General features: G+C 49.5%; 1 protein-coding gene across 1 annotated transcript; it reads right to left on the bottom strand.

Annotated features, from left to right (window-relative positions):
- Nucleotides 1-1,973: 1,973 nt before the first annotated feature.
- On the bottom strand, nt 1,974-14,901 carry RGS8 (regulator of G-protein signaling 8). Its single transcript, XM_009994623.1, has 5 exons — nt 14,351-14,901; nt 12,328-12,429; nt 11,354-11,418; nt 3,928-4,094; nt 1,974-2,290 (listed from the first exon to the last, which is right to left on the bottom strand). The coding sequence occupies exons 1-5, from the start codon at nt 14,374-14,376 to the stop codon at nt 2,108-2,110; spliced, it is 543 nt and encodes a 180-aa protein (XP_009992925.1). The 5' UTR covers nt 14,377-14,901; the 3' UTR covers nt 1,974-2,107.
- Between the last annotated feature and the right edge of the window lie 298 nt (nt 14,902-15,199).

Below are 15,199 nucleotides of genomic sequence, written 5' to 3'. Positions count from 1 at the left end.
CAGGAGGCCATGGAGGTGATGGAACTCTGCTCCACTTCATATAGCCCAGATACCACCAGGGACAGCCACTGGATGCATGACTCTATCCTTTGCTTCTGTCTGTGACTCCTCCCAGAGCACTGCACAAGTTTCCCCAGCGACCTGTCCCACTTGACCCTCTTGGCCATAAAGCCCATCAACAGCCAAACTCATGGCTGGTTGAGCCACCACAGGGTGTAAAAACCCTGGGTGAATCTGAGACACTTTCTAGTGCCCACCTTTCACTGATCCTGCCCTACAAACTGGAGAATTCTAGAGCCCACCAACCAGGTGCTGAGCAACAGGTTTCCCTGTTGAACTTACATTTTGTATTTGCACTGTAATTAGACTTCAGTGTCTCAGAGACCACAGCAACACACCTCCAGAATAAACCAGACATGCTCACCCTCCCTATCTTGATCCTAAAGTCACCTGTCTGATGTCCTGCACAGCATCCTTACACAGCTTTAGAGTTCAGGGTACCTGCTTGACACCACGTTACACTAAATAATTACCACCAGCTTCCTGATGTATCAAACCTACCCTAAACTAGGGCAGGGTTTTACAGCCTCTGCTCTGAGGGTGAGAGAAGGAAAAAAAAATAAATCCATAGGGTCATTTTTGAGGCCTTCATAAAACTAGGAAAACAGACCTCTGGTCTGGAGGCTCAAATCCCCGGACAGGCTGTCTGCTTCTCCACATTGCAGGAATCTGACAGCAGCTAAGCTGGAATGCCATAGAAACAGGGGCTGCAGATGGGAAGTGTTGTTGCACAGCACAGAGGAGGTGCTGCTGCACAAGTAACATTTGCAGAGAGTCTTCTCTGCATAGCCAGGCTATGGGAACAGGGCCAAAGGACACTTCAGACACCAGGTCCCACCTGGATGCTCCTCCTGCTCCCTGAGTGCTCCCCTGGGTCCTATTTCTAAGCAAGCACCATGCAGCAAGGGCTGTGTCTTCAGTAGCTCTTTCCATGGCATCCAACCCACAGGGGACAATCGGTGGGTAACAACAACAGTCAATAAATCAGTTAATAACAAAACTGTGATGGGTGATTTCTCATGTCACCCCTCCCTGCCTTGAGCTGGCCAGGTAGGACATGAAAAACACTACCTGCCATAGCAGGCAGGTCTTGTGCTCTTCTTACCTCTCAGCATGGGTCAGATGGAATGTTCCTTCTTTCTGCTCTTTCCTGACAGTGGGCAGGTCATTCCCTAGAAGCCACCAAGCCTGTTCATACCTCTGGCTGCCAAGAGCCTCCTTGTGTCAGGTTTTGGTGCCGTGCCGAGCACAACGAAGCCTGAATGACTGGGATCCTGGGGCTGAACTACAGTGCAAATAAATCATATTAATGAAAAACACCCATTCTCACTAGCAGACTTGCCTGACAAGGTCCAGCAAGGGCTTTTGGGATTACCTTCCTCATGAGAAAAACTCAGCTCCTTGACATTCATGTGGAAAACTACACTTAGTCTTGCATGCCTGGAAGATAAGCAGGTCAGAGGTGTGGAGGGGCTGGTGTCACAAGGTGTACAACTAAAGTGGGAAGGTGAGCTGAGTTCTTCTGCTCCAGGAAGAAGCATCAATCATGGGCCTTTTCCTTCTCTCTCCCTCCCCTTGGGCTCTGGATCCAGACCCCAGCAGCCAGTGTGGGAGACAATGCTTTGGACTGGACTTGGCTTCACAGGTTTCAGAACTGCCCCTGAGGGACCCTCCAAACACAGGGGAGAGGTGAGAGCCAAGGAGGTGTCTGGAAGGGTAGGAAGGTGCAGTGATGTTATTTACACACAAACCAGCACAGCAATTTCAGAGGAAACCTGCCTGCCCACGAGATGGCCCCGTGCCTAGAGAGGGTGTTGGGTTTGTGCTAGAGAGAGGCAACAACTGCAAGATGTTGCTGTGAATTGAAGAAAGCACAGAAGCTCACAGAGTCCTAATGCCACCTCTGGGTCACTCTCTGGAAGCCTCCTCTTCCCCTTCTACCTCTTTTCTCATTCCCACCTCTTTTAACACCAAGACAGTTTCACACTGAGACGTGGGGTTTGGCTGTTGTGGAAAGCAGGTGGTTTCTGACAGCCCCCCTGCTGCTCTAGCTGAGCCTCCTCTGGGTTTGAGACAGCAGGTCTGTGTAGATTTTGGATCTCAGGAACCTGGGGTAAGAGTCTTTCTCCATCAGGCTGTGCACCTTCCCCTGAGCTTGGTCAAAGCAAGAGAGGGAGGGCTCCTGCATGTTTCTTCTTGTCAGCTCCCGTGTCTGGAAGTCTATGTTCACCTGGGAAAAGGAGCAGAGGAGAGTTTGGTTCTGAGAGGCCAGGTCACCTGCTCCAAACAGCATCTTCCATCTCAGTCGTGTCCATAAAAGCAGCAGCAGCACCAAGGTCCTACACTTGTCCACGTCTCAACAACCCCCAAAAATCTCTGTGGGGTTTGACAACCCAGTGTTAGGAATCCTGCCCCAATTGTTTTGAAACTTGAACTAGATTTATATTGCCATAAGCACTTCTGAAATCAAATGACTCCTCTCCAGGCTCTTCAGCACAGGTTGATGTAGCACATCTTCTAAAAATGCTGACTCAGCCTGACCTCCCTCCTGCTGACCAAGATCTCTCTACTCATTTTACTCTTCACTACACGCCCAACCAAGGGTGAATGAGCTTTTAGCTGGGTTTGAACTCTTGGCATATTCCTGTTAGATGTTTTTACATTCTGTTTTATAAAACAAATGGTTTGATTTTTCCCACAACCCCTTGGGGTTACATTATCTAGAGCAGGGACGTGAAGAAATAAACCACTCTGGTGTTATGACTGCAGCTTGTTTGCAAGACCAACAACCTGAGTCTTCTTGTTTCCTTTCCCTAGCAAATTTGTTGGGGGTTTTGTTTAAAAGCTGGCTGAAAAGTTGTTATTTCTTGCTATTAACTCTGTTGTCCAAACTTGAAGGCGTCTGCCTTAACTCAGACAACAATATACAGACCAGCTCTCTCTGTCATGAAGGGTCATTTCACATTCCAGCATGCCAAGATGATGACAACAGGACCACATTTTAGGGAAAAAAAAACAACACAACAACAAACAAACTGTGCTTGTGTTTCTAATCCAGATTCAGCCCTGCAGCTCTGAAAAATCCTTCCCAGCTTCCTGAACAGCAGCAGGAAGATGCTGGGTTGGGGTTTGAAGCCTGGCCTGGGATGCCCCCACCACTTGGTATCCATCTGGGTGCTTCTCCATGGCCTCCCAGGAGCCTTTCTAGCTCAAAGGTGGTGTGAAGAGAGAGCCCCTTTTGGGGGGCAATCTCCCAGGAGGCCCACATGGCAGAGCAGGTGTACTGAGTGCCCCCCTGGTTGAGTTGTGGGTACAATAACACAACCCAACATCACAGGGTCTGACAGTCACCTCAGCCCCTCAGTTAACAATTCCAGGCTTTGGGATGTGACTGCCCTTTACCTCTGAGCTGTTTCATTTAGAGGTCTGATGGGGTTGGGAGTTAGTCAGCAAATAAACACTCCTCCCTGGAGAGTCAACAAGTTAGTCATTCGTGAGGTGCTTCTTACACAAAATGTCCTGGGAGAAATGAGCCCAAATGAGTCTGTTTGTGGATTGATAGTAGAGGAACGAGGTGAAATATTCCTGGGAAGCTCATAGAGGTTCAGAAATGTAGGTTGCAGTTGCCCATGAACTCACTGGCTGTGACTCATTTACTATCATCAAAGTAGTTGCCCTCCCCAGGGGCTGAGTCACCACAAGCAGATCAGCCCTAGGCAGGCTGGATGGCATCCCCATCCTCCTCACCAACACCTCCGGGAGGGAAGGGAGGACTCCCTGACCCCCCCAGCACCCCACAGGTCCCAGCTGGAGGAGGTGAACCTGCTCCCTGTGCCACAGAGATGCTCAGGGTGCTGCCCTACCCACCTCCCGAGGAGCCTGCACGTCGATGAACTCCTCGAAGATCCTCTGAGCCTTGGAGGCCAGCTTGGCTGTCGAGCGGGTCTTCTTGAAGTCCTCACAGGCCAGCCAGAACTCCAGGTTCTCCTCACTGAACTCTGTCTTCAGGAAAGCACGGAAAGCAGCCAGCCCATCTGCAAGGGAGGCGTGGGGAGTTCAAACAGGAGGAGAAACAGAAGTCTCTCTAACAGACATCCCTCCACCCAGCCCTGCCTGCCAAAGACCATTTGATTTTTCTCCTCAGTTCTCTGACCCCAGGATGTGCCCATAACTTAGACTATTCCATCAGCTGGCTCCTTCTGAGCTGCCACAAAGCAAAACACCACTTCCTGTTGCTCTGAAAAAACATTTTACCAGCTAACATGGCAAAAGGCTTTTTTCTGGGGGGGGCTTGGGGCACCAAACCTTTGAGAAGTTCCTGTTGAAAACATCAAGCTTCAACGACACAACCCCTTGGTCCCAGCAGGTGGTGCGTGTTAACACAGCGCTTTGGAACGTCCTTTCTGCCATCAAGACAAACCTTTCATCAACCACAGCACCCGTGGACTTGTCTCCCGTGTTTTCTGTCACCTTTATTGCCTTGTGACACATTTTTAGTTCTTACTTAGACAGAGGAAGGATCTTGGAGCTCCTAAGTGTCACAGCTGGGAGGAAGGGGAGAGGGAAAGGACGCGGCGCAGTTACCACTTGTCTGGTTGGTGATAAAAGTGTTCTTATCACTTGTTAGTGCTGAGCAATTCTGACATTTCAGCAATGTCATCTGAGTCAGCTGGGGCAGATTTGAAATATGGACCAATTTATGAGGCAATCTGTGTCCTCTTAAAGCCCTGTCTTGGGTGTATTTATGGACACAGCTGTAGGCTTTGATTTCCTTTCCCTAAATGGCACCAGCAGAGCTGAATTAGCTGAAGGTTTCACACGTGCCCTTTTTCTCCTGCCTTTAGCCTAGGAATAAATTTGGTTCCTGATTTTTCTTTCTCCGGGAACGTGTTTCTAACTTTTCCTGGTCTTTTTCTATGTGGCCTGAATATTTGTAGTTCATGACTGGAAACCTCCTGAATCAGCACTGGCTACTTCCAAGCAAGTGTCTAAAAATATGGATGGAACTGGGAATGCACTTGGCAAGGTCAGAGTCCCTGAAAGGATGAGGGGAACAAGTGCACGTGTGCCTGGTAAAGAGGGACAAAGACTAATGAGGGTTTGTAGGATCTGAACTCCCCCAATGCTGTAGGTTGGAGGCTCATTCTCCCCACTTTCTGCTGTAGGAGAACTCAGCAGTACTGCTTTCCCTCCCTCCTCCTGTCACAGGGGGCATGGGAGCTGGGATGGAGCTCAAGGGGTGATGCCCAGTACTTGGTGTGGGTCATTTCCACACATCCACAGGAAGCCCTGGCCCAAGAGAAGGCTCCAGAGAGACTTTAGAGCACCTTTCAGTACCTGAAGGGGCTACAGAAAAGCTGGGGAGGGACTTTTTGCAAGGGCATGGAGTGATAGGACAAGGGGGAATGGTTTTAAGCTGAAAGAGGGGAGATTTAGATGAGATATTAGGAAGAAATTATTTCCTGTGAGGTAGCCAGACCCTGGCCCAGGTTGCCCAGAGAAGCTGTGGCTGCCCCATCCCTGGAAGTGTTCAAGGTCAGTTTGGATGGAGCTTGGAGAAACCTGGTCTAGTGGAAGGTGTCCCTGCCCATGCAGGGGCGTTGGAACTAGATGATCCTTAAGGTCCATTCCAACCCAAACCAGTCTATGTCACAGGATCCATCACAAACTCCCTTACATCTTTGTCTTTGGTTTCTTGCCTGCACCAGGTAGGTAGGGAGAAGCAGCAACATAACACTGCCCTTTTTCTCCCTACTATTATTCCTGCTTCTCATTTCCAGGAATAACTTGGAGATATTTTTCAGTTCTTGGTCCTGAGCTTCAAAACTTAAGAGGTGGCCCCAGGTGCTTGAGCAGCAACTAAGGATCCTATTTCTGCCTGCACACAAGTTGGTGGAGATGTCTGAGAGCCCAGAGTCTCCATGGGAATAGGAGAAAAGATATGAAGTCAGACAGGACCAAACTACAGGCTAAACCTCTCCTCTGTGTTTCTCCAAGCTCCTCCATGGACTCTGCACTGAAGCTCCACCAGCATCTGCACTGCAAAGAGCCCAGCAGCTGGGAAGTCAAACAGGTACGTCCCATCTTGGCTGCACCTGCTTCCTCAGCCAGCTCTGGGAGGGCAAGAAATAGCTGCATCATACCAGCTGGCCCTGCCACTTCCTGATTCATGCACTTTTAGGAGAAGATTGGGGTTTTGGGCTGCTACTGGTGGGTAAAACCTGGGCTCCTGTCCGTGAGCACTGCAGAGCAGTTAGCAGTGCAAATTGCCTAGAGAATTCACAGAGCCTGAGTGGGAGCAAGTGGAGGACTTGAGAGAAGAGCAGGGAGTCTTTGCAGGAGGAAAAGGAGAGGACACAGCAGCAGGCTGACAGATTTCAGCAAGTACCAAAGGGAGAAAGCAGCAGTTCCCTGAGGTATATGTCATTTTATATATCATCAGCTCCTAGGATGTTAAATATTCCAACACCCAAGCACACTGCTATCACTATACAGTCTCTGTTCCGTGTCCTCACAGATGTCTTGCTCCCTTTTGCTCTGCCCTGGTCTTTTTTATCCCCTCCTTTCCTCTCTGACAGTCCCAGAGCCCAAGCACTGACAGAGGATCACTCACAGAAATAGCAGCTTTCTGTGTCAAATATCATATCTGCAAAACATAGCATCTGCTAAAAGAAGGGGGTGTCATGACTGATGAGGTGAGAAAGGCATTTGCTTCACTCCTGCCCCAGAGAGAACCTGCAGCAGGTCCCTCTTGGGACCAAAGGGTTTCCATATGCTCTGCCTCCTGCTCTCATGTCAATCAGCTCCTTGAATTAAGCTTAGACAGCAGATAGATAAATAGTAGTGTCTGGCTGTTCTCCACTCCTTTATGTACTCCTGTCATGCCCTCCTCACAGCCTTTGGGGAGCTAGAAATGATGAGGCTGGACCTGCAGGACCTTGCAGAGGTGGCCTCAGATGCAGGAGAGGTCACCCTTGGCTCGAGGCTGCCTGACTCTCCACAGATTTCATCTCCAGCCTCTGCCAGCACACACAGCTGGGCCTGGCAGCCACAGCTCAGAGATGGGAGCCCAGATGACTGCACAGGAGTAAATCCCTGCCCACAAGTTTACCATGGAACAGTGATAAATCTAATTGAAAGGGCAGGATGACAATTAGGCATAGGGACTGTCACCATCTGAGCTGGAATTTGACCTGGGTGTTGATCTCCTCCTGCACATCAAGGCTATCAAAGAAGCATCACAGTGTTTCAAAGCTCATCCCACCCAAGTGGACAGATGTTTTGCTGGAGCAAGCACCACTGGATTGCAGTGTGATGTGTTCAGGAGAGCATCACCTCCTGAAATACCCTGGAAGATAGTCAGAGTGCAATTCCAAAGGGATGTTTGACCAAAAAAATAAAAGCACAGAAATGAAAAGCAGGATTAGAAGTCTACAGATGCAGCAGCACAAGATGCCCATCAAATGCACATCCTAAAGGCACAGCCACTCAAGAAGACAGAGATCTTCTGGTATAGATGCTACTACATAAAGATGGGGCTTCAGATGCTCCTGACACCCCATTGAAATGTTGTCCTCCAGGCCCTGGAGAGTGGATCCTTTCCAGCAAGAAAGGCTGTGGAAGAAGGGACTGAACTGCCAGGCACAAACCACAACAAACAGGTCCTAACTGTGGCTTCAGGCTGGCAAGGAAGAGCTGAGATTAGTGGCTTGAATCATTCAGGCAGGCAGCTTAATAACCAAGCAGCAGCCACTGTCAGAGTAAGAAGCCATCAACAATCATGTATTTAATGCATGTGCTTCAGACCATCAGGGCAATCAGCACTTCATGGAGGGAATAAAGGCAGAGTCCTTATGGCTGGCAGATGAAGGGATTAGCTGGATGGAGAATGTTTGGTCCAGGGCTGAAGTGACAAGGCCACAATGCTCAGTATAGCATATGTAGAAGCTCTCACTGCTCTGGTGAACACTGGCTGCCTGGCACCAGCACAGTGCTGATGCTAATGTTCTCAGTTAGATACAGAACCAGGGGTAGGCTGCAATATTCCTGAGCTGTGTAGGAAGAGGAGCAACGTGTAGACAAAAGAAGGGCAATAAAGTTTGTGTAGAAGAGCAAAAAGACCACCAAACGTGGTGGGAGGGGGGGAATAACCTCCCTTGAGATGAAAGGGGAAATTCAGCATGAAGGTTTTCTCTGTTGGATGCTTTGCTGCAAAGTGACTGAGGGCTGAGGACAGACTGTCCTGCTGGAATCTGGACAAATGACAAGCCATGTGTCCAGCCCTGTGAGGGATGCAGAACGAGACTTGTCATTGCTTGTATTTCCCTCCAGCAGCCTGTCAAAAGAGATCTCCATCTGCCTGACCAGCCTGTACCTCCTGGGCATGGGTAGAGAGCAGGGATCACTCCTCTGTTGCTCCCATGCATCCACACTGAGGACCACACTGAGCTCCACTTCCCTGGGAGCCACATCTTACCAGGACTGGCTCAGAATGAGAAAAGATGCCAAGACCTAGCATGCTAAACCCACTGCTCTTGCTCCCTGAGCACCCAAGGAAAAAATGGTAAGTATGATCTATCTCTTGCTCCAAAGTAGGATCCAACCCCTCTCTCCTGTTGCTTCCCACACTCTGAAGCCCTGACCCAAGGGAACACTGCAGCTCTGAGCTTGTGTCCCTTGCAGGGAACTCAGACAAGGCTCTTGCTATAAAAGGGGGATCAACTGGCTGTCCCTAAGGTTTTGAGCTTATTTGCTTCTCCCATTAGCAAAACCAAGCAGGACCTCAGGGCACTGACCTGCTCACCCAGGGCTATCAATGAAGCAGAGAGGAGCTGCATCCTGCCATTCCACATTGGTCACCCCGAGAGGGCTGGGCTGAGGGGTGCTGGAGTCCCAAAGCCAGGGCAAAAGGAAGGTGGGGGTGTGGTAGAGAGAGGCCTTCTGCCTTTCCTACTCACAGTCTCTTGCCCATGTCAACACAAATCACTGTTTCAATGACCAGGGAATTCCACTCCACACAGGGGGGCATTGCCCAGCCCCAGGCATGTCTGGAGACCTGCAGCTGCTCCAAAACCCAGGGATCTTGAACCCTCCACTCAAGATGCTGCCAGAAGCAGCATTATCAGGATCAAACATTACCTAGAGAGGTCATTCATTAAAACAATCAGGGAAGAGGCAAGGAAGGGGCTCCACAGGGCCAGCCCTCTTCAAGGGATATTTGACCAAAATGAGCAGAAAGACACTCTCCATGGAGTCTGCATGAAGTGCAACACCTGCTCAGGGGGGAGAAGCAGAAGAATACAGGTTGTTTGCCTTTCCCACAAGGAATCCTGCAGCCCTGCAAGCCTCCTCTGTGTGCAAGGGCAGCCTGCTCACCTTGGCACTTCAGAGAGTCTTCGAAGGAGCTCTGATCCATTTTCTTGCTCCTTGTAGCTCTTGTTGCATCTGTACAAGCCCTTGCAATACTACGCACAGAAATTCCCCCATCACCAGCTGCTGTGTCCACCTCCTGTTGTGTTTTTTTTCCCCAAAGATCTGGAAGGGACCCAAAACCCCCACAACATCTGCCTGCAGCAGCAAGTGCCCCTCAGCCCCCTGAAACAGGCATCACAATCTCCCTCCCAAAAGAAATGAACTCTCCATCTAGCAAAGGAAGAGTTTATGTGCAGATGTGTCAAGCAAAAATGATCTACCTGCTGATGCTGTAAACCCCAGGGGACATTCTCCCAAGCCCAGCTGATGCTCAGCCCATGCCCCCAGGCAACAATTCACATTATCCCTGGCTAATAATTTTCACCTGGGCAGTCACAGAGAATTAGACTGAGACAGTTCTGTCCTTCTCCTGGCGTTAGGAACAGAATATTAGCTGACAGCTTCACTACAGACAGATGCAGGCAGGCCAGGCACTGCTTTTCTTACTCTGAAATTTGGGTCAGATGAGGCACGAGACTCCCTGACCTGTCCAACCTCAACGCACGTTTCTAACAGCATGAATGGGAACCTCTTTGGTTCCATTTTTCAGAACAGAATGCAAGCAAAACCACAATGATCTGACAAGACTATTCCTCTTGCAGGTGTTCTCCTCTTTAAACCAGTATAACAGGAACAACACTTCTGTTTCAGCAGAGCTTTTTGTATTTGCATCCTTACAGCCCTAAGGCTGCCAGGCTGGCAATTCCAGAAACTTCAGGCCCAGAGGAGTTGGAATATATTCCTTTAGAAAGCAGTTTATTAAACAACAATTGTTGGGTGTTTGTTTTTTTTTCACTGAACACCAGGCAGTGTCACCATGACTGCTGATAAAAAAAGATTGATTTAAATTGGGAAGATTGTCTCCTGTTGCTATTAGGAACTGAATATTTTTCCTTAGGTGCCAGAGAGTTATTAGGATTTACTTTCCATTCTAGAGACAGGAATAAAATCCTGAGAATTCCTGGTTTTCACTCTATAAGGCTAATTTATTAATAAAAGCAGACACTCTCGTGGAGTCTGTTGGATGAAATAATTGAAGCAGGGTCTGATTTCATGTTCACAGCAGTCAGCTGAAGAGGGAACAGTCTATAATGTCAGTACATAAATGCATCAACTCCCTGGCTTTTGCAACCAAAGCACTTGTGCTGCAGCCTGTACCTCCTGATGGAAACTTTGACTTTTGCACTGGTGAAGGAGGAACAGGGGCTCAAGTACAGAATTGTAACACTGGTGTGAATGGTCTGTCCCCTCCCCAGGTAACCTATAAAGTCTCTTGGGTGCATTTTTGCCTTCATGCTTGGAATTTTGACAAGAGAAATGTTCCCTGGGGGCACTACCCAGCTACATTTTTTTTTCTTTTTTTTTTTTTTTTTTTTTTTTTTTAATATTATTTCTTTTCTACTGGCTGCAAAAGCAATGATCTCAACAATACACTGTTGCTAAAATTACATCTTGCTTCTTCTGCCTTGGACAGCCAGACTGCATAAAGTTGTCACTTAATTCACTGCCAAAACTGTTGTCATCTCAGCAGAGAAATCCAGCAAAATTACACTTTCTTTACAATAATGATACAATTCCACTCCTCTGTTCTAAAACCTAAGTGCAGAAAAAACCCCTCACTCTCTAAGAAAGGCAGACAGCTCCTAATGGCAGGAAAATAGTTCACTTTGCCTTCTCCCCAGCTTTGAGCAAGTTGTCCAAGGTCCCCACCCCAGGGACTATTCCTCACAAGTGTGTGCAATGCACACACTTTGTTTGCCACAGCCACAACTAAGGGTAGGAGAGGGGAAAAATAAAAAGGTAGGATTTGGTGTCTACTCACATTTATGGGACAAAAGGACATCAAAAGAGTCTGCCCATCTTGTTGCTTCTTCTGTTGACAGCCTCCTGTGAAAGGAAGAGGCACGTTACAGGCAACCCCTGGGCACTGCTCCCCTCTGAGGCTGTTTGAAGAGGACACCAGGGAAGGCTGGATGCTGCTCATCTAACTTTGGAGGTCTGCAATGGAGAGGTCTCCATGTCACCTTGTGTGCCCTTTAGTGTCAGTGAGGAGATACCAAGGGACTTGACTCTCCTCACCCCACATCCCCAGGGAGGCGGGTAAAACAGGCCAGATGAATCACCCCCAAAAAGGGACCAATTTTTCCTCATTGACTCTAAGCAGAGGCTCAGGGAACAAGTTCAGATGTAGACATTTACATTGTACATGCCAGAAGTTTAGTGAAAAGAAACCCACCCCTGCAGAAGTGTTTATTTGTCTCTCCTGACTTGAAGAGGTAAGTTAGACTCTTAGCTGAGAAATCAGCAGTGACTTGTGATCAGATGAATCCAAGGCCACTCATCTCAAATCAGGACTCTGGCCTGTCTGAAGCATCTTCCTTAAGTGTTGTGCAAACTCAGAAAGGATTTTTGGTAGTGTCATTAACCAAGCTTAGATAAGGCTGAAGGCTGTGACCTCAGATTGCTGGTCACCTCTTATACAGAGTCAGCAGCTCAGACTTTGTTTTGTGATGCCAGGTATCTTCAAACGTGTGCAGATATGTCCCAGCAGCAGGGACCACATGTGTGTCCTTGTCTCATGGGAGAGAACTCACATCAATGAGCCAGGTGTTTTCTGAGGCTGTTCCTGCTGTATCGCTGCTGGCTGGTTGTCCCCCTTCCCTTGTGGCTAAAAGAAGGGGTCAAAGCTTCTCCAGGGTGCAATAAAAGGAAGGTGACACTGGAAGGGGTGGTGGGCAGGGAGGAGGAGAAGGCCAGGCAGGGGGTGTGGGGGGGGGATGCTGCAGCTATACTCACTTCAAAGCCCGGTTGGGCTTGTCCGGAAGAATAGCTGTGAAATCATGACATGAGTCTGATTTGTGAGCCAGGCAGCCCAGGCGAGTCCTCATCCCTCTGTTCCTGTGGTCGGGGTGAGGGAGCAGAGGTGTGAGCAAGGGGAAAACCAAAGAAGATGATGATTATTATCAATTTGGCAGAGAAAAAAATAAAAAATCCAATCCAACCGAAACAAACCCCCCCCAAAAAAACAAACCCCCACACCTCGGTGGTTTTGTGCCTCATCAAACCCATGTCCTTGGTTCCCTCAGCAGTGGGAGGGACCCTGAAACATCTCCAGGGAGATGCCAAGCAGAGGCTAAGGATGGACACAGCAGCAGAGCAGCTGGAGGCTCAGCCCCAGCAGTCATTCAGCTGCTCTGGCTGGCAAAAAGGCTTTTCCAGGCTGAGCTTTGGGATGGTTTCTTGGAAAGACCTGCTCTGCTCAGGTGTGGGAGGAGAGCAAAGGGCAGCAACACCAGGAATCTGTTGCCACCAATCCACCAGCACCAGAAAAAGCAGAAATGCCAGGGCTTGGGGGCAGGAAGGGGCTGGAGGAGGCTGGGAAGGAGCAAGGCACTGGCAGGGTAAGCCCATGCTGCAGAGCCATGAGACCCAGCCAGGATCTCAGGCAACTTCTTTAGACTCAGGGTTACATAAGCAGACCAGAGCTGCCTCTTTCCCGACAGGCTTATTCAGGCAGAAAATGGCTTTATTGCTTTTTTTCCTCTAAATTTCAAACCAGCCCTTGAGCCTTTGCTCCTCCTCTGGCCCCTCACATCCCTGCCAGCCCCCTCCTGGGATGGCCAGTGTGTTCACAGCATCCTTCCTTACATAACCTGGGATGGGGAGGAGCACAAAGGGAGAGGGAAACACGACACACAAGGCATTATATGGGACTGGCATTGTCTCCTCCCAAAAATAGATAGATGCCCATTAATGGTTTTAATGGGCACCTGGAAGGGGAGAGCCTCTGATTTGCCTCTCCTGCCCAAGGGCATCTTTTCCACTAGACCCACCAGATGTCAAATGAGGCCTTTCCTCTCCCCCAGACCATGACAGGAGGATTTACCAACCCCAGTCTCTACTTCTCAGCTGCTGGACACACTTCTGAGGTGGACAAAGCCCCTCTCCAAGCCCTGCTGCCAAACAGATGCCAAACACTTTCTGTAACTGCAAAGAGGAGCAGAGTATTTCTCCCTTCCAAGTGTAATTCTGGCAGAACCCGTGAGCAGCAGCAGCCCAGCCCGTCTGTAGCACGGCTGCTTCCCCCTTCTCCTCCCTCCCTTGGGAGAGTTTCTATTATTGCACACTTTAATATCATCTTCAAGCAAATGAAATTCTAATTAAATGCAAGGAGTGTCTCCCTGGTGCAGCACAGGCAGTTTGCAGCCTCTAACAGGCACAAAAACCTGGAGATCTCCAGCAGCAGGAGTTGCTGCACAGCCCCAAAGCACGGACCCATGAGCAGTGGTCTCAGGATGCCCTGCCAGATAAACCTCAGACATCAAAGCCAAAACACAGCCTACAAAGTGTCACGTTCCTGGCTGAACATGCTGGACCTGCTGTGCTCAGACGTTGAGTCCACAATAGGATCTTTCTGGTACCTTTCCTGATACCTCCTGCCCCCAACCTTTATCTTCCCTGCCCTGTTTGTTCTAGCAAGCTCACGAATTCCCCAGCAAGAGGTGTGACATGCATGACTGCAGTGCTGCTCAGATTTCTCTCTGATGCCTGAGATCAAGGGACTGCAGCAGGGGATGAGTACGGGGGACAGAGATGTTGTGCCATCAGCAAGGGGCTTGTCTCTCATGGAACACCAACCTCTAGGTGAGGACTTCCCAGACAGGACACAGGAGAAAGGAAAAGAAACCAGGTCTGTAGGAGGTGGGGAGGCAAGGGAAGGGCAGGAGGGGACATTGCAGTGAGCTTTAAGTCTCACTGGACATGGTAGGCAGTGACAGGATGGGCAGGGGTGAGGGACACATCATCTCTTTTCAGTTACCTCCGTGGGATCAGCAAGGCAGCCATTCAGGCATCCAGTTATGGTTAACCCTTCAACTGGCTGGCTTGGGTAGCAGTCAGGACTGTCTGCAGGAGGCAGGAGTGCAGAAGGGAGAGATTTACTGTTTCATGTCCTGGTACTTAAAAGTGTATCCAAGATTCCTCTGCAGGAAAAAAATAAATAAAAAAAAAAAGGAGGGATGGTTGTTCTCAACCCATGTGATCCTTCCCTCCTGGCTTGGAAGGTCGATTTTTCAATGGCAGACGTTCAGAGCTGAGGGTTGATCACAGAGGAGAGCCAGCATTTCCTTCTAAGACCAGGGCTGCAGGTGAAGTCCAGCTTCAGGTCTAAAGTGATTTGAGTTTGGCGTCACAGCTCAGCAGGAGCAGCAGGAGTTGGTATCATCACACTCCTCAGTCAGCACCTCTGATGGTCTCTCCTCAACGGGCAGAGCTCCAGGCTGACCTCTCTAAGAAGACCAAACTACCTCTTGTCCCTGTCCCTCCAGGTCATGGCTGATGTTACTGGCCAGGCATCATGGAAAAGCTGGCACTGCAAATAAAACAACAGGACTTCATGTGTCTGCAGATGCTGGTCCTTTCACCATCACAGGCTCAATCACGCACACAAAAATAACTCAGGGAAAGCAGCTCCTCTTCAGGGGGGTGGGATCCTGTGGGGGGCACAGTCTGCCAAGGGGAGGGAAGGAAGGAGGGACAGAGGGGATGGCACAGTCCCCGTGAGGAGTCCCCATGTGGGCAGCTGGTTGCATGAATCTCACATCAGAGAGTGAAGGGAAGGTCCACTAGGCAAGAGAGACTGATGGGGCAGAGAGCAGGACTGAACAGT

This window comes from Chaetura pelagica, unplaced genomic scaffold, assembly GCF_000747805.2.
Source record: "Chaetura pelagica isolate M959 unplaced genomic scaffold, ChaPel_1.0 scaffold363, whole genome shotgun sequence".
NCBI lineage: Eukaryota > Metazoa > Chordata > Aves > Apodiformes > Apodidae > Chaetura > Chaetura pelagica.
The sequence above is the reverse complement of the archived record's forward strand: the minus strand, read 5'-3'. Positions and strand labels throughout refer to the sequence as shown.

Excerpts from the sequence above, each read along its gene's own strand:
- RGS8 (XM_009994623.1), bottom strand. The coding sequence starts at position 14,376 with ATGGCTGCCTTGCTGATCCCACGGAG. Across the intron at positions 11,419-12,327 it reads AAGCCCAACCGGGCTTTGAA|GAGGCTGTCAACAGAAGAAG; the intron begins GTGAGTATAGCT and ends TTCCTTTCACAG. Across the intron at positions 4,095-11,353 it reads TGTCCTTTTGTCCCATAAAT|ATGGGCTGGCTGCTTTCCGT; the intron begins GTGAGTAGACAC and ends CCTCCCTTGCAG.